Genomic DNA, 18316 nt, shown 5'->3' with positions numbered 1-18316 from the left:
GAAGGGGAGTTCCAGAGAAGATGGAGCTCGGCTGTTCTCAGTGGTAGCAGATGACAGAACAAGAAGCAATGATCTCAAGTTGCAGTGGGGAAGGTCTAAGGCTGGATATTAGGAAAAACTATTTCACTAGGAGACAAGTATCAGGGGGTAGCCTTGTTAGTCTGTATCCACAAAAACAGCAAGGAGTCCGGTGGTACCTTAAAGACTAACAGATTTATTTGGACATAAACTTTCATGGGTAAAAAACCTGAAGAAGTGATTTTTTATCCACGAAAGCTTATGCCCAAATAAATCTGTTGATCTTTAAGGTGGCACTGGGCTCTTTGCTCTTTTCACTAAGAGAGTGGTGAAGCACTAGAATGGGTTATCTAGGGAGGTGGTGGAATCTCCATCCTTAGAGGTTTTTAAGGCTCAGCTTTACAAAGCCTTGGCTGTGATGGTTTAGTTGGTGTTAGTCCTGGTTTGAGCAGGGAATTGGACTAGATGATCTCCTGAGGTCTCTTCCAACTCTAATATTCTATGATTCTGTGATGCATGAGATGAGGTATTTCCAGTAGCTATAGGGAAGTGTCATTACCATTATACAAGGCATTGGTGAGACTCATCTGGAATACTGTGTACAGTTCTGGTATCCCATGTTTAAGAAAGATGAATTCAAAATGGAACAGGTTCAGAGAAGGGTTCTTATGATGATCAGAGGAATGGAGAAACTACTTTATGAGAAGAGACTTAGAGGCTTGGCTTGTTTATCCTAACAAAACAAAGGATGAGGGGAATTATGATTGTTCTCTATAAATACATATGAGGGATAAACACCAGGGAGGGAGGGAGAGGAGTTATTTAAGTTAAGGGCCAATGTTGGCAGAAGGACAAATGGATATAAACTGACATTATTAAGTTTAGGTTTGAAATTGGACAAAGGTTTCTAACCATCGGAGGAGTAAAGTTCTGGAATAGCCTTCCAAGGGGAGAAGTGGGGGCAAAAAACCACCAACTTGTTTCAAGACTGACCTTGATAAATTTAGTATGATTGAGATTGCCTACAATGGCACATGGCCAAGACATGACTGCTGTTGGCAAATATCTCCAATGGTTGCAGATGGAAACTAGAGGAAGAGGGCTCTGAGTTACTACAGAGAATTCTTTTCCAGCTGTCTGTGTAGTGGGTCTTGCCTATATATAATATATATAAAATAACTGATTGCCATATTTGAGGTTGGGAAGGAATTTTCCCCCAGGTCAGATTGGCAGAGACTTTGAGGTTTTTTTGCTTTCCTCTGCAATGTGGGGCATGGGTCAGTTGCTGGTTTGCACTAGAGTGAATGGTGGATTCTCTGTAACTTGAAGTCTTTAAATCAGGATTTGAGGACTTCAGTAGATGAGTCAGAGGTTATGAGCTTATTACAGTAGTGGATGATTGAGGTTCTGTGGCCACAATGTGCAGGTCAGACTAGATGATCATGATGATCCCTTTTGTTCTTGAAGACTGAGTGTGTGAACACAGTGCAATCTTTCTACAATGGAAATGATAATTCATAATATTCTTGATTACTGTTTATCTTTGAAAACTTCAGGTCTTTCAGTTAATTCTCTGCATGTCAATTTGAAAGTTGCTTTGGCTCATCTTTGTCCAGTTTAGAATTATACAGTCTTTTTTTCTCATCCTTGGGTGATTTTTTTTTTTTTTTTTAAGGTCTTAGAATTTCCCCCCTTATGCAGCATCCTACTCCTTTTGGGATCTCACTGTTGTATTAACAGGATTTTCAAACCATTGTTTTTTGTTCCTTGTTGCATTTGTCCCTGAAAACAGCATTTTTTAGGGCTATTACATTTCTCACATAATGTGATTGATTTGCAAGCACTTATGGCAGGGTATAGTTTGATTTCCCACAAAGTCTGGATTATTCTCAGACTGTACTCTAAATTCCTTCCTAAGGTGCTGTCTGATTTTCATTTAAATCGATTGATACATTTACCAGCATCCTTTGTGAAACACAGTCAACCAAGGGTAAAGTTGCAGTGAACACTTTGGATATCCTTATGGGTCTGGCCCTTTTATTTGAAAGGATAAAATCATTTAGATCATCCCCAAGGCTTTTTTTTTTCCCCTCTATTGCTGAAAGATATAAGGGTCTCAGGGAGTTGCAACCCAGAGAATTTCTAGATGGGTATCAGGTCAATTTACAGCTCCCTGAGAACATTAGAGCACATTCAACCAAGGCACAGGCAGCCTCATTTAGAGGTGTTCCTTTAATTACTATTTGTAGGACTGCCACTTGGGGTAATGAATGTACGTACGTCACAAAACTTTTACTCTCTTGTGGAGGCAGCATGTCCAGATGCTTGATTTTTTGGCAAGGATGCATTAAAATCTCTGTTCAATGAGACTTGCTTATTTCCCATCCCTTCTTTTATGGATACTGTTTGGGAGACACCAGACATGGAACACACATAGACAAGCACTCAAAGAAAAAATGGAAGTTACTTACCTGTTCAGTAACTGGACTTCTTTGGATGTGTGTCTATATGTATTCTATAACATACCCTCATTTCCTCACAACTGCTGAGTCTAATACTTGGATTGGGTAGTGGTGAAGGAACCGAGGATAGTTGGTTGCTCCACACCCTTTATATCCTCAAGCAGGGGAAAGCTTGAGGCTATGCAGGGAGCAGGTGCAATCAATGGACATTGCTGGCCAAAGCCTTCCAATCGCCAGTGCATATGCATCAGACTTGGAATACATATAGATAACACATCTCAAAGAACTTCAGTTACTGAACAGGTAAGTTACTTCAGTTTTTAATTTTTGTTGTTTAGTTGTTGTGGCTTAGACCAGTGACTTTTTTTTTCTGTTCCACTTTTAGGAATATCTTGATAGTGGCTGGAATTTGAACAACATGCCTGTGATGGAGCAGTCTGTACTTGCTCACATCACTGCAGATATATGTGGAATGAAATTGCCCTGGCTTTATGTAGGAATGTGCTTTTCTTCATTTTGCTGGCATATTGAGGATCACTGGAGCTATTCCATTAACTATCTGCACTGGTGAGTTTTGGGGAGGAGGGGGAAATAACCCCAAAACCTCCACTGATTTGTAGGGACTGAGTTCACATTGTAAGTGCATAGATTTTTCAGGCTGAAGGAACTCTTTTATGGTAATCTAATCTCACCTCCAGCATAATACGTACCATAGAATTTCACCCAGTGAAATCCTGCATCACACTCAATAAATTGTGGTTGAGCTAGAGCAGGAGTCAGCAACCTACAGCATGCATGCCAAACACGGCACACAAGCCAGTTTTGAATGGCACGCAGCTTCCTGCCATGTTCCAGGCCCCAGCCCCACTCAGCCCCTCTGCCCACAGCTCTCCCCTGCTGGGGAAGGAGGCAAAGCTTTGTTCTGTGGCAGCCAAACTTTCCCCCTCCCCCGCTGCTTCTCCCAGCATGGGTGCTTTCCTGCCCCCCCCCCCCACGCCAATCAGCTGATGGCCCTTGCGAGGGGGAGGGGGAAGAGTGGCAGCTTGCACGCAGCTCCGTTGAGAAGATAGAGAGAGGTAAGGATGGAGCCTTGGGGAGGGGGGTGGAACGGGACATATCCCTTCCAGCCCCCTGCCATGAGCCGCTCAGGGCAGGGGGCTGGGAGCACCTCTATGAGCTGAGCACCCCAGCCCTCTGCCCTGACACCCCCCGACACACTCAGCCTTCTGCCCTGCACTCCCCATACCCTCAGCCCTGACCCCTGCACTCCCACACCCCACAGCCTTCTGCCCTGCACCCCCCCACCCCAACACACACCCAGCCTTCTGCCCTACACCCCCAGAGCCCCATCCCTCTGCCCTGAACCCCCACCACACCCATCTCTCTGCCCTACATTGCCCACATCCCTTAGCCCTCTGCCCTGAACCTCTCACACCCCAACACACACCCAGCCTTCTGCCCTGAACCCCCACACCCCCATCCCTCTGTCCTGACCCCTGAACCGCCCCTCCCCCCCACTCCTAGCCTTCTGCCTTACACCCCATACACGTTTCAGGGCAGAGGGCTGGGATGTGTGTGGGGTGTAGGGCAGAAGGCTGGAGTCCCGGCTGCAGGCCCTCCTCAGCCTGCTGCCGGCCTAGGTGAACAGAACCCCAGACTGGCAGTGAGCTGAGCAGGCTGGTGGTATAAGATCAGCATTTTAATTTAATTTTAAATGATGCTGCTTAAACATTTTGAAAACCTTGTTTACTTTACATACAACAGTAGTTTAGTTATATAATATAGACTTATAGAAAGAGACCTTCTAAAAATGTTAAAATGTATCACCGGCACGCGAAACCTTAAATTAGAGTGAATAAATGAAGACTCAGCACACCACTTCTGAAAGGTTGCCGACCCCTGAGCTAGAGCCTGTCTTTTAAGGAAAGACATCCCTTGCTAAATTATTCCAAAGGTTGCTTATCCTCAATATTAAAACTTGCACCTAATTTCCAGTTTAAATATGTCTAGCTGTAATTTACAGCTATTAGATCTTTGTATTATTTTGTCTGATAGATTGAGTTTTGTGCTGTGAGAAATCTTCTGTCCCTATAGGTAGTTGCTGATTATGATCAAGTCAGCTCTTTAATCAACACAGTGTTGAAGGGAGCCATTCTTCTTAGCCACAAAATAGATGAATGTCCTAAGTCTCTTGCTGTGGGGCACATTTTCCACACTTTGACTGCTTCTTCTAGCTCTTACCTGAACCCTTTCCAGTTTTTCAATGTCCTTTTTTAAAAATGTAGACATAACTGGAAATATAATTCCAGTCCTGGTCTCACCAGTGCTGCATGCAGAGATAATACCACAGTCCTACTCAGTATTCCTCTGTTGGTACATCCAAGAATCATATCAGCCTCTCTTAGCCACAGCTTTGCAAAAGGAGCTCATTTTAATTTACAATTATATATACAATTAATTTCTCTTTTGAGAGAGTCACTGCTTTCCAAAATAGTTCCCCATCCTGACATTAGTGTTTGCTGTCCAAACTCATATTAAGAAATGTAGTTCCAACTGCCTCGCTTCTCCATGGCAAAGCAGAAGGAACATTAGAAACCACTCTGTGTCCTGTCTGCAACTGTAGACATTTTTCTAGCCTTTATTTTAAATAGTTGATGTGTTTAACTGAGTGTAATCCACTTTAGAGTAATTTGGGGGAGGAGATAATCCCCGTGCTACATGACATGACCCAGCCTCCACTTCCAGCACCAGAAACCTGTCCTTCCTCAGCCTCATTCACAGTTAATTGGAGGTGAGGCTTCAGGGTATGAGAAAATGACTTCTAATGATCAAGGGGTGCCTATAGGAGGTGTTATCACTGAAGCTACTTCATCGAATAAAAATATAGACTCCTTAGTGGCTTGTCCCCTGGATAAATTTCTACAATTTCAGGGGCTGGTCAATAGGATGGCCCACACCTTGCAGCTAGAAACGAGATTAAGGCCGAAGACAGGATCGCCCCCTCCCCCCTCTAAGTAAAGGACTCCTTAACCTGGCCAGAGACATCTGAATAATGCCATCTACTTCACCTGCAGTATCTAAGAGGATGGAGATCTCTTGTATTAATTTTGTTGGAATATAGGGCTCAGAGAAAGTGTGACCTGAAGCACAGTTTCACTGTGACCTGAAACGGCCCAATATTAAATGTATGCAGTGTTGTTGTAACCATGTTGGTCTCAGGATGTTAGAGAGACACGGTGAGTTAGGTCATATCTTTTATGGGACCAACTTCTGTTGGTGAGGGAGAGCTTTTGAGTTTACATAGAGATCTTTGTTTTAACTCAGCCTACTTATTTTCTATGGCAAACACACCATTAAACTTTCTCTTAACCTTTTATTAAAAATACAGAAAAAGAAGGGGAAAAGTTAAAGTATTAAATAAGGCTTTTATTTTAACCATAATCCAGTTCCCTTTTTCTTTAGATGTAGAGTGACTTTTTTTTTTATAGGGATTTGACAGTTTCTTAGCTGGTAACAACAATGGTCATAACTGTCCTTTTTGGGAAACAGTGAAAGTGAAGATGGGCTAGAACTGTTGCTGCTGCTAAAGTCCAATCCTTTTTCCTAGAAGGTAGAACAAAACAAATACATGTAAAAGGAGAAAGAAGAGAACAGCAAAGTTAGAAAATGCAGCTTTTATCTCTGGTGTTAACTTTCACTGGCATCCTCACTGCTGGAAAAACACAGGCATAGCACACAGTTTTATCAGCCACTCCAACAGCTGGCAAACTTGTACCAGCGGTGGGCAGTTTAGTGTATCACTTTTAGCTGCCTCTTTGGTCACAGGTTCTCAGCAGTTTTGCAAAATATACAGTTTTGGCTGGCTAAGCCAACTCTTTTTATTAAAAGGAAAAAAGAGAGGGATAGGAAGAGAACATAAATGATTTGGGGAGAGGACAAAGTCTCACATCCCAGGCGGTGGTCAGGATTCAGCCAAAGCCAGTGAAGGTGGCAATGTCACCTGGGTTCTTTGCTCTCTCCTGGTCAGTCGGGACCAGAATAATGCATACTCAGTGGTGTAACAGTGGATCCTAGGATCTCAGGATATGGTGGAGGTGGCAGCTATTAAGGTAAAGCTCACTCCTTCTGGGCGTTTACCCAATTTTTACCATAGTAGCAGCATAATTCAGAAAACATAGTGGACCAGATGTAACATTTGTTTCACTCTCTAGGTCTTCAGATCAAGTGGGACAATTTCTGTTTTATCCCCTCGTCAGAGAATCTCCTTTAGTCCAGCCTGCCACTGTGAAATGATGTGGTCAGAAATGAAGAGGCTATCTGTCCAACAGATAGAGGATTTGCACCTGATTTCTCTCTTATCTGTGCAGTTTTGAACTACTTACTATACATAAAGGGTTCTGCGCTGTTTACAGCATCCATAAAGGTTCACCTACATGCTCTATTAGTGTATTACCCCCAAGCACCCTCCTTGTGGTTACTTAAAGGCCTGACCACTCTCTTTCCTTCCATGACATAGCTTGTCATAGAAGATCAGGGTTGGAAGCGACCTCAGGAGGTCATCTAGTCCAACCCCCTGCTCAAAGCAGGACCAATTCCCAACTAAATCATACCATGTCACTCTCTAGGAATTGAATTTTGGTATTAACAAAACTCATGGAGTTCTGTCCTCCCTCTTTTGAGCCCCCGCAGGGTTAGTCCTTGGAACACCAGGCTAACAAAATGGCCATTCTGATAGCTCTCGCATCTGCCAGGAGGGTCAGCGAGTTGCAGTTACTGATGGTTTTAACTCCATGTGCCTCACTGCACAAGACAAGATGGTCCTCTTGTCATGAATTCAGCTGGCTCCAAGTGCAGTTACCTAGCACCCAATGAGAGCAACTGAGCCCAATATCTTTCACTAAGTGATTGTGCTGATTGGACACAAGCCAGCAGATGATCATTCAAGCCTTGTAGCAACAGCAGCACAGTGGCTGTTCAATGCATTCCGTGCCTGCACCTGCATTGTACCTGCTTCCTGTACTTGTTCTTGCTCCAACCTGCAACTGTTCCTGCTCCAGGCCCAGTCTCTACCTTCCTCCAAACCTCTTGGCTCTGACCACTGAGTTGTCTCCTGACCATGACTGGTTCAGCTTTGACTGCTGCCTGTGGCCACTGACTCCATGACTCCAGTTCCCTCATCCTGTTCTGCTACAGCCTCTAGACCTGACTCCCATTCTGATCATTAGTTTGCACTACTTTCACCTCAGTGTGTGACAGTTTGAGCAGCCTGCTAAAAGATAAGATGGACATCACCTCACAGTATGGAGGTACCCAGCAGGAGCCAAACTCACCCTCTCTAATGTTGTCATAGTCCTGTATGATCTGTGTAACCAGGTCACCATGCAGCATTACCAGAATGCAGTCCTTCAGTCCCAGGTGCAATCCCAGACTCCTGTTCCCCTAATCCTTGCATCCTCATCCCATAAGTCCCAGGTGCCCCTAGCCAAGAAATTTAATGGAGACCGTGCCAAATTTGCAGGTTCTTTAATCAGTGCCATCTTCTGTTTGTGTTATGGCCAGAGATGTGCGTTAGGGATTGGTTCTGAGTGGGATTAGTAATTAGTCTGCTTGTCAGAGGGGCCCTGAAGTGGGTGTCCTGGCTCTTGGAGGGGTCTAGTCCTCTCTTTGAACACTTGAACTTTGTATGGGCATTGGCCGGCGTCTTTGATGTCTCTAATCGAGAACATTCTGTAAAAGCTGCTCCCCATGCCCAGAGCAGGGACCCCGGTCCATTGCTAAGTATTTAGCTGCATTTCAGTGTCTGGCCACAGACACTCCACTTTAGGCATTGGCTCAGTGACTATCAAAGATGAACTAGCACTGGGAAACTTCCATTTAGTTTGGGAGACCCAAAAGCTCCATGTCCATCATGTGCATGCTGTTCTTGATCAGCTTTACCAAAATCAATTTGATGTCAAATTTGTGTTTCTCAGGTTTTGCAAGAATACTAGGGTGTTTGTGGGCCTTGTCATCTCCCTAGTGGCACTTGTCAGGGGCCCTCGGAAGATGGCTGCTATTGCCAAGTGGAAGATGCCCTCAAATATATATGGGGTACAGTGGTTCTTTAGGTTTGCAAATTTTTACCATTAATTCATCAAAGGCTTCTCTAACCTAGGCTCTTCTATAACGTTGCTCCTCAAAAAGGGGTTCATGTGGTCCACTGACACACAGGTGGGTTTTGACCACTTGGAAAAAAACCATTCCTTTTGACCCATCTAGACCCCACAAAGGTCTTCATAGTCTGGACCGATGCCTTGGACATCATGATGGGTGCAGTCCTCTTTCAGTTCACAGGTCCTCACCAGATGTCCCATCCCTGCACTACTTTCTCTCGGAAACTGACTCCTGCAGAGAGAAATTATGATGTACAGGATGAGGAGCTGCCTTCAGAGAATGGCATTACCTCCTTGAGGTGGCCTGCGCTCCTGCCAGGTTGGGACAGATTACAAGAATTTGGAATATCTGCAGACAACACAGTTACTCAACTAATATCAAATTCACTGGGCCCTTTTCATCTCTTAATTGACCTTACAGTTGTGTAATGTCCAGGGACTAAGAACAAGAAGGCACCTTTTCCTGCAAGGACGAGTAACATGAAGTGGAACAAATCTCTCAGCACCATCCTTGAACTCTCCACTTAGTCTATGGGACCATCCAGTGGCCATCTGATAACCACTATGCATTCTCTGCTCTGAGGTGATCTGTTTGTGGTCCCAATCTGCAGGTCTCTAGGAATCACCAGCACCTCCCCAGATTCAAGGTTTTGTCTGCAACAAGACCACATCTATTGTGGGTATCACCTCTGCATTCCTGAGGGCGGCTCCTGGCGTTGGGCGCTAAGACTATGTCATGACTTACCCATGGTGAGTCATTTATGTCAGTGTAAAACCTGGAACATAATTACTAGGTATTGCTGGTGGTCAGCCCTACAAACAGATGTACAATCATGTGACCTCTACACCTGCACAAAGAAACCACAAGTAAGTCCCTTGGATCTCCTTCAACCGCACCCCAAATATCTATGTTGATGGTCCAATTTTTCTATGGATTTTATTGTGAAATTACCATGCTCTCAAGGTCACTGTTATCCTGACTGTGAGGGTGGTTCTAATCAAGCTGGCCCATTTGATTCCCTGCTGCACTATTTATCTGCCTGTGAAAACCACACCAGTCTTCCTGGAGCATGTCTTCTAGTATCAGCATGCTGTCATGCATAATTTTGGATTGAGGTCATCAATTCATTTCTTTGTTCTGGCAGGAATTTCTCCAACCCTGCACCAAGTCCCTTAGCACAACATCCTACCATCCACAGATGGCCAAGATAAAAAGAATCCTATCTATCTCATAGAACCTTGAAAGGTCATCGAGTCCAACCTCCTGTCTTCACTAGCAGGACCAAGTACTGATTTTGCCCCAGATCCCTAAGTGTCCCCCTCAAGTATTGAACACACAACCCTGGGTTTAGCAGGCCAATGCTCAAACCACTGAGAGTCAGAACTTGGAGCAATATCTGCTGTTTTTTGAATTTCCGTCAGGATGATTGGCTTCCACTACCGTGTTTGGATGAGTTGGCATACAATTTAACCTATGCTTCCATTCAACTTTGCGAATTTCAGTTTTCACCCCGGTTTCATCCAGACCTACCAGAGGGCTCTATCATCCAAGCAACCATGGTCCTGGCCCTCCACCTTAAACAAATACACCAGGACCTCAAAGAACACTTACTGGCTGCTAAAGGATCTTATACAGATGGAGGAGGGATGGTTCAGTGGTTTGAGCATTGGCCTGCTAAATCCAGGATTCAGAGTTCAATCCTTGAGGGGCCATTTTAGGGATCTGGGGTAAAAATCTGTCTGGGGGTTGGACTAGATGACCTCCTGAGGTCCCTTCCAATCCTGATATTCCATAATCGATGATAATTAACCAATAGAGATGAGCTGCCCCAGCCTTGCTGTAGGGAGTAAGGTTTGGCTCTCAACTCAGAACTTATAAACTGACCACCATTACCTGAATCATTGAACAAATAAACACAGAGGCCTCAGTTCCCAGAATCTTTCAAGATTCATCACATCTTTTGTGTTTCCCTCAAGACATTCATTGACAGTCTCTTCCCTGACCGGGTAGACCCAACCCCAGGAAGAGGAAGAATACGAACTGATTTCAGATTGGTCAGTTAAAGCTCCAGTATCCGATAGACTGGAAGGAGTGTACAGGCCAGAGAGGTGATCTTGGGAGCTGGAAAATAATGTTCACTCTCCTGACCTCCTTCAGAAGTTTCACCAGTGATACCCTGACAACCCAGGGCTGAGGACCCCATGAGGGAGGGGTCAGGAGCTTAACTGGCTGCAGGCACAGCCATCTGGCAACCCAGTGAACTCGGCTGGGTGCAGTAAGCTCTCATAGAGTGACTGTGCTCCCTGATTGGACTTCCAGCAGATTATCATTTAAGCCATGTAGCAACAGCAGCACAGAGGATGTTTGATGCATTCCATGCCCGCAGAAGGTCCATACCATTTTCCTGTACCGATCTGTTCTCCAAACCCATGCAGGGCCGGCGCTTCCATTGAGGTGAACTAGGCAATCGCCTAGGGCGCCAGGATTTTCGGGGGGCGGCATTTTGCTGGGGGGTGGGCAGCAGGCGGCTCCGGTGGACCTGCCGCAGTCGTGCCTGTGGAGGGTCCGTTGGTCGTGGCTTCAGTGGACCTCCCACAGGCACCACTGCGGCAGCTCCACCGGAGCGGTGGACCAACTGACCCTCCGCAGAAATGGCTGCAGCAGGTCCACCGGAGCCACGGGAACGGCTCGCTGGGCGGCGAAATGGCCGTGCACCTAGGGCGCGAAAAACTCTGTCGCCGGTCCTGAACCCATGCCTGTTTCTGGTCGAGCCCCAGACTCTCTTCTCCTAACCCTTGGCTCTGATCAACTCGCTTGTCTCCTGACCACAACTTTGAGTTTGCTCTAACCACTGGCTTGTCTCCCAACCACGACTCCGGTTCCATCTTCTGGCTCTGCTCAGACCAGTATGGCTGACTCCTGTTCTGACAACTAGATCGCACTGCCTACACCTCAATGTAACCAGTGTGACACACCTCTATCCCCCCGTCCCAAGTCTGTTTCCATAGTGGTCATAAACTTCTACAGGTTTTCACATAAGCCAATTTATATCCCTTAAAATGTGGTATGGTTAAAGAGACTAGAAACGGCACTTTCTTAAACAGCATATCTGCTCTCTGAGTGTTCAGAATTGTATTTGTTGTAATTAGTGACAGTTTTATCTTTTATTTCTCCTAGCATTTTGGCTATGGGAAAGGGAATTGAATTCCATTCTTCCTCATACATCAACAGGATTAACCAAGTTCCTATTGCAAAAACCTTCATTACCAGTTTTTTTAACATCCTTTAAAACATGGACAACTAGAGCTGTACACAATATTCCAGTATTGGTCACACCTGTGCAATATAGAGACATACCTACTCAAACAACAAGGAGTCCACTTTTTACCCATGAAAGCTTATGCCCAAATAAATCTGTTAGTCTATAAGGTGCCACAGGACTCTTTGCTGCTTTTACAGATCCAGACTAACACAGCTACCCCTCTGATACAGTACTCCCTTGTCAGTCAGGGAGATCATTAGCCCTTTTTGCTACACAATCACACTAGAAACTCATCTCAAGTTGCTTGTCCACTGTGTGACTCCCTAAATACTTTCCAGCACAGGCCCCCAGACTGCAGGCATGGCTTGTTTTCCTTGTTCCTAAGAAGAACATATGAGATCAGACCAAAGATCCATGTAGCCCAGTATCCTGTTTTCTGACAGCATCAGGCGCTTCAGAAGGAGTGATCAGAACAGGTCATTTTGCGCGCGCACGCACACACACACACGCTCTTGCTCTTGCTCTCTCTCTTTCCCCCAGCTTCTAGCAGTCAGGTTTATGGACACCCTGAGCATTAGGTTGCATCTTGGCTAACAGCCATTGATGGACCTATGCTCTGGGAACTTACCTCATTCTTTTTTGAACATCATTACAGTTTTGGGCTTCACAACATCCCCTGGCAACAAGTTCCACAGATAGACTGTGCAATATGAGAAGAAGTACTTCCTTTTGTTTATTTACTGCCTATTGTGTTTCTGCAATATCATACCTGTTCTTGCCAGATTCCGTGAGCAGGTCCTGCCTCATACCAGGCCTCTGATACAAAGACGTATGTTTCAGGCTCTCTTCCTACTGCACCTATTCTTTTCATTGGGTAAGCCCTGGTTCATGTGTTATGTAAAGGGGTAAATGACACTTCCTTATTCATTTTCTCCACAGCATTTAAGATTTTATAGGCTTTTATCATATTCCCTCAGTAGTTGCTTGTCCAAGCTGAACAGTCCCAATCTTTTACATATCTCCTTACATGGAAGCTGTTCCATCCTCCTAATAATTTTTGTTGCCCTTCTCTGTACTTTTCCCAATTCTAATGTACACCTCTACCCTGATATAATGTGACCCGATATAACATGAATTCAGATATAATGCGGGTAAAGCAACGTTCCGGGGAGGCGGGGCTGCGCACACTGGCAGATCAAAGCAAGTTTGATATAACGCGGTTTCACCTATAACACAGTAAGATTTTTTTGGCTCCTGAGGACAGTGTTATATTGGGGTAGAGGTGTACTTTTAGGAGATGGGGCCGCCAGATTTGCTTGCAGTATTCAAGGTGTGGGTGTATCATAGATTTATATAATGGCATTATGATATTTTCTGTCTTATTATCTGTCCCTTTCCTAATGTTTCCTAAAATTCTGTTAGCCTATTTGAGTGCTGCTGCACAGTGGGCAGATGTTTTCAGAGAACTGTCTATGATGACTCCAAGATCTTTCTTGAGTGGTAACAGCTAAGTTAGACCCCATCATTTTATATGTATAGTTTGGGATTATATTTTCTAATGTGCATTACTTTGCATTTATCAAAGTTGAATTTAATCTGCCATTTTGTTGCCCAGGCACCCAGTTTTGTGAGATCCTTTTGTAACTCTTCACAGTCTGCTTTGGAACTAACTATATTGAGTAATTTTGTATCAGATATATAATTTTGTTTTTGGCTGTATTAAAACACATTTTGTTTGAAAGGGCCTAGCTTACCATGTGATCCAGGTTGCTATGTATAACTGCCATGACCATCTCATTTACCATTCCACCTGTATGTGTTACCTGCAGATTTTATTGGCAGTGGTTTTATATTTATCTCCAGATCATTTATGAAAATGTTGACTGTCATTGGGCCTACAGCCTCTCTAGAAACATCCCCATTTGATGCCACTACTTTTTGAGATCTGTCAGTTACTGATACTGTATAGTGTTAGTTTTTTAATCAGCATGTCATGTGGAACTAAGTCTTACACAAGTTTGACATTTATGCAGATATCTTTGTTGACCAAACTTGTAATCTTAAGCAAACCTGATTTAAGTCTTTCATTAACTACACCTGTTTTCCATAAAACCATGTTAACAGACATTAATTATGTTCTTGTCCTTTAGTACTTCATCAACTGAATCTCTTATTAGCGACTTATCAATTTTTTGAATTTTGAATATTGGCATGAGCACTCATCCAATTTCCTGGAATTTCACCTATTAATATCAGTGGCTGGAGATCTCATCAGCCATCTCTTTTAGGACTTTTGGGAGCAAGCCATTTGGGCTTACTGACTTTAAGAATGTTTATCTCTATTAATTGACATCTAACATCCTTCTTCATTACTAATGGATTGGAAAGTAATTCATCATTCTCATCTGATATGAATATTCCATCCTGCTTCTTTCCAAATGCAGAACATGAATACTTGTTGAACACTTGTATCTGTTATGTAAGAACATAAGAACAGCCATACTGAGTCAGACCAAAGGTCCATCTAGCCCCAGTATCCTGTCTTCCGAATGGCCAGTGCCAGGTGCAGAACAGGTAGTCATCAAGTGATCCATTCCCTGTTGCTTATTCCCAGCTTCTGGTAAGCAGAGGCTAGAGACACCATCCTTGCCCATCCTGGCTGATAGTCATTGATGTACCTATCCTCCATTAATTTATCTAGTTCTTTTTTGAACCGTGTTATAGTCTTGACTGTCACAGTATCCTCTGGCAAAGAGTTCCACAGGTTGACTGTTCTGCATCTTTAATGACAATTTTATGATGACTATTTAGTGTTGGTCCTATATTCTTACTAGGATTTCTTTTGTTCCTGATAAGTTTTTTAAAAATTTCTTCCAGCATTGGATTTTTCCTTGATGGTTTTTATCTTTATCAATTTTCTGTACTTCACATCTTCTAATTTTATGTGCATTGCTATTTGTTTCTCTCTTTTCCATTTGTTATACAGTAACTCCTCACTTAACATTGTAGTTATGTTCCTGAAAAATGCTACTTTAAGGGGAACAGTGTTAAGAGAATCCAGTTTCCCCATAAGAATTAATATAAATAGGGAGGGTAGGTTCCAGGGAAATGTTTTTTGCCAGACAAAAGACTTTTCTCTCTCAAACAGTTTAATACTATACACAGCAATGATGATTGTGAAGCTTGGTTGAGGTGGTGGAGTCTGGGGGTGAAAGAGTGGGATATTTCCTGTGGAATGCCTTACTGCTAAATGATGAACTAGCACTTGGCTGAGGCCTCAAGGGTTAACACGTTGTTAATGTAGCCTCACACTCTACAAGGCAGCAGGAATGGAGGGAGGAGACACAGCATGGCAGAGAGACACAGACAGACACACACACGCGTGCTCCATCCTGAGCCCTGTCATGTCCCCCCCCATTGCTCTGTGGAAATGGGTTACAGAAGCGGGCAGAGGGAGACACCCTGACATTAGCACCCCTTTCCCCCCCTCCCACTCCTCCCACCCCTCTGCACAGCAAGCAGGAGGCTCCCGGGAGCAGCTCCAAGGCAGAGGGCAAGAGCAGCACATGGCAGTGAAGGAGGGATAGCTGAACTACCTGGCAGTTGATAGCCTGCTGGGCGACTGCTGCACAGGGAACTTAGGGGAGCTGATAGGGGGCTGCCGGCCCACTCTGGTTCCAAGCCCCCACCAGCTAGCTCGAACGGGCTGCTCTTCTTGCAAGCAGTGAACAAAGCAGGCGGCTGCCAAGCAATGTTCTAAGCAAGCATTGCGCAACTTCAAATGAGCATGTTCTCTAATTGATCAGCAACGTAACAATGAAACAACATTAACCGGGACGACGTTAAGTGAGGAGTTACGGCATATTGCTTCTATGGTGATTATGCCTCAGCCAGAGGTTGTAAGGCCCAGGTGGAATTTGTTGTATTGCAGTGAAAGAACACTAACATGAGCAGATTTGCTCTTGAGGCAATAAAAGTGGAATTCCACAATATTCTTTTATAGGCAATTTCAGTTAAGTCTGAAGAAAGAACCTATATTATTAAATGTTAAGAGTTAGGGCAGTGGATAGAGCAGGGATGGGCAAACTTTTTGACCCAAGGGCCACATCTGGGTATAGAAATTATATGGCAGGCCATGAATGCTCATGAAATTGGGGTTGGGGTGTGGGAGGGGGTGAGGGCTCTGTCCTGGGGTGTGGGCTCTGGAGTAGGGCCAGAGATGAGGAGTTCAGGGTGCAGGAGGGGACTCTAGACAGGGGCAAGGGGAATGAAGTACTGGGATATGTGTGAGGACTCTGGCTGGGGGTGCAGGCCCTGGGGTAGGGCTGAGGATGAGGGGTTTGGGGTGCAGGAGGGTGCTCCGGGCTGAGACCGATGGAGTCAGGGCTGGGGCAGAGGGTTGGGTGAGGAAGGGGTGGCTCAGAGGTGCAGGCTCTGGGCAGCACTTACCCAAGCAGCTCCCGGAATCAGTGGCATGTCCCTCTCTCCAGCTCCTATGCGGAAGTGTGGCCAGATGGCTCTGCTGCATGCTGCCCTGTCTGCAGGCACCACCCCTGCAGCTCCCATTGACTGCGGTTCCCGGTCAATGGGAGCTGTGGGGGGTGGCACTTGAGACGGAGGCAGCATATGGAGCAGAGCCCCCTGGCTGCCCCTATGCGTAGGAGCCAGAGGGAGGGCATGCCACTGCTTCCGGGAACCACATGGAGTGGCCCCAACCCTGCTACCCAGCTGGAGCAGCGGAGCGGAGCAAGCCGCAGACCCTGCTCCCCAGCGGGAGGTCGAGGGTCAGATTAAAATGGTTTGCGGGTTGTATGTGGCCCATGGGCTATAGTTTGCCCACCCCTGGGATAGAGTTTTTGGATATGTCTATGTGATAGGGTAATACACTCTATGGGGTGTGATTTCTAAAGTGCACTAATGTGCTGTGCATCAATTGGTCCGTGTAGACTAAAGGTTCCCTAGTATACACGAACAGTATTGTTTCAAACAGTGCTACCTTAAAGTGCACCAGTAAGAGCTATGTGGATAAATTAATGCACAGCATGTTAGTGAGCTGTAGAAATCACAGCCCTGTACAGCACATTACTCCACTATGTAGAGAATCCTGAGTGCACTCCTAAATAGTGCTTATTTAGAGTCTTTTCAGTACAATGTGAAGCAGGAGCCTGTTAATGTGAACGTACAATCTTGTTTATATTTAGCACCTCCTTTTTTAAATTTGCAGGGGGGAACCGAAAACGTGGTATGGAGCCCCAGGGTATGCAGCTGAGCAACTGGAAGACGTAATGAAGAAGCTGGCTCCCGAGTTATTTGTGTCTCAACCTGATCTTTTGCATCAGCTTGTCACCATTATGAACCCAAATACGCTGATGGCCCATGGAGTGCCCGTATGTCATTGGAGTTCTGTGCTCATTGTCTTTTATCTCCTCTTCTTTTATGTTGGCTTCTTCTATAAAGTTGACAATTTAAATCAATTTTTAACACAACTTTGCAGTAGCTTTTGCATGTATTGCACAGTATAGAAGTAATGTATCGGACAAATTACATTTGTTTGAGCTGGTATAATGGGCTGGTTTGAAAGGATGGGCAGTGCAGTCATTGCTTTTTAGGCTCACTTAAGATGGTTATTTCACATGCTCTTCTCCAGAGAGATCTGTCTCAGTGGATTTCAGTTCCTGGGTCCATGTTCCACATAAGGTGGTTTGAGTTTTTGAGGCACTTGTGGAGGCTTGTCATGTGCTCTTTAGTTGGACACTAGAACCCTTGGCTGCCCCCTGTTTGTTCCAAGCTTATTTCATTTCTGATGGTGTTTGGAACACAACTTTGCAGCAGAGGGAAGGGAGCCATGACTTCTTTGTAGATCTTCCCTGCAGTGCTGAATAGTTTGGCCTATGCCTCATCTACATCCTTCCTCTCTCATATTTCCTGTCATGCTGGGTTATTATTTACCTATTCAAGGAAATGCATCACTCACCATCCTTCCTCTCAGACCTTGAAAGAATGTACTTTCCATGTACTTAACTGGCTTTTGAAAGGAGCTGACCTTGGAACCCAGTGGAAACACGGGGGAGTGAGGCAGTTTTAAGATACCTAAAGTGTGATTTCAGAGACACAAACGTTTTAAGTTGTGGGAATTCTTGCTTGGTCTCATGGTGTTTCCAAAAACAAGAAATTACAGGTAACTTCCAACCTCCTCCCCTCCACCAGCTGCACATTTTAAAACATCTCCATCTCAGTATATACTTCAGCAGCTCACTAATCTGAAACTTAATTTCGCTTTATGACGAGCCTAGTGACTTTCATATATCACTTGTGAAATGAGACATATGGCTCTCATTTTAAATACTTCCCTGACCAATACATGCATCTCAAAATTGCAATGATAGCTAAATTCAGAGACCACAAAAATGTGTGGAATATG

General features: G+C 44.7%; 1 protein-coding gene across 3 annotated transcripts in view; it reads left to right on the top strand.

The window, feature by feature from the left end:
- KDM5B (lysine demethylase 5B) overlaps positions 1–18316 on the top strand; it is a 211111-nt gene that overhangs the window by 91798 nt on the left and 100997 nt on the right. For all 3 annotated transcript variants that reach the window (XM_030561061.1, XM_030561062.1, XM_030561059.1), the window contains 2 exons: positions 2866–3047; positions 17120–17282. In XM_030561061.1, the coding sequence (XP_030416921.1) occupies positions 2866–3047; positions 17120–17282 (345 nt within the window). The remainder of the gene's footprint in view (positions 1–2865; positions 3048–17119; positions 17283–18316) is intronic.

This window comes from Gopherus evgoodei, chromosome 4, assembly GCF_007399415.2.
Source record: "Gopherus evgoodei ecotype Sinaloan lineage chromosome 4, rGopEvg1_v1.p, whole genome shotgun sequence".
Classification (NCBI taxonomy): domain Eukaryota; kingdom Metazoa; phylum Chordata; order Testudines; family Testudinidae; genus Gopherus; species Gopherus evgoodei.
This window is presented reverse-complemented; position numbering and strand designations above follow the sequence as displayed.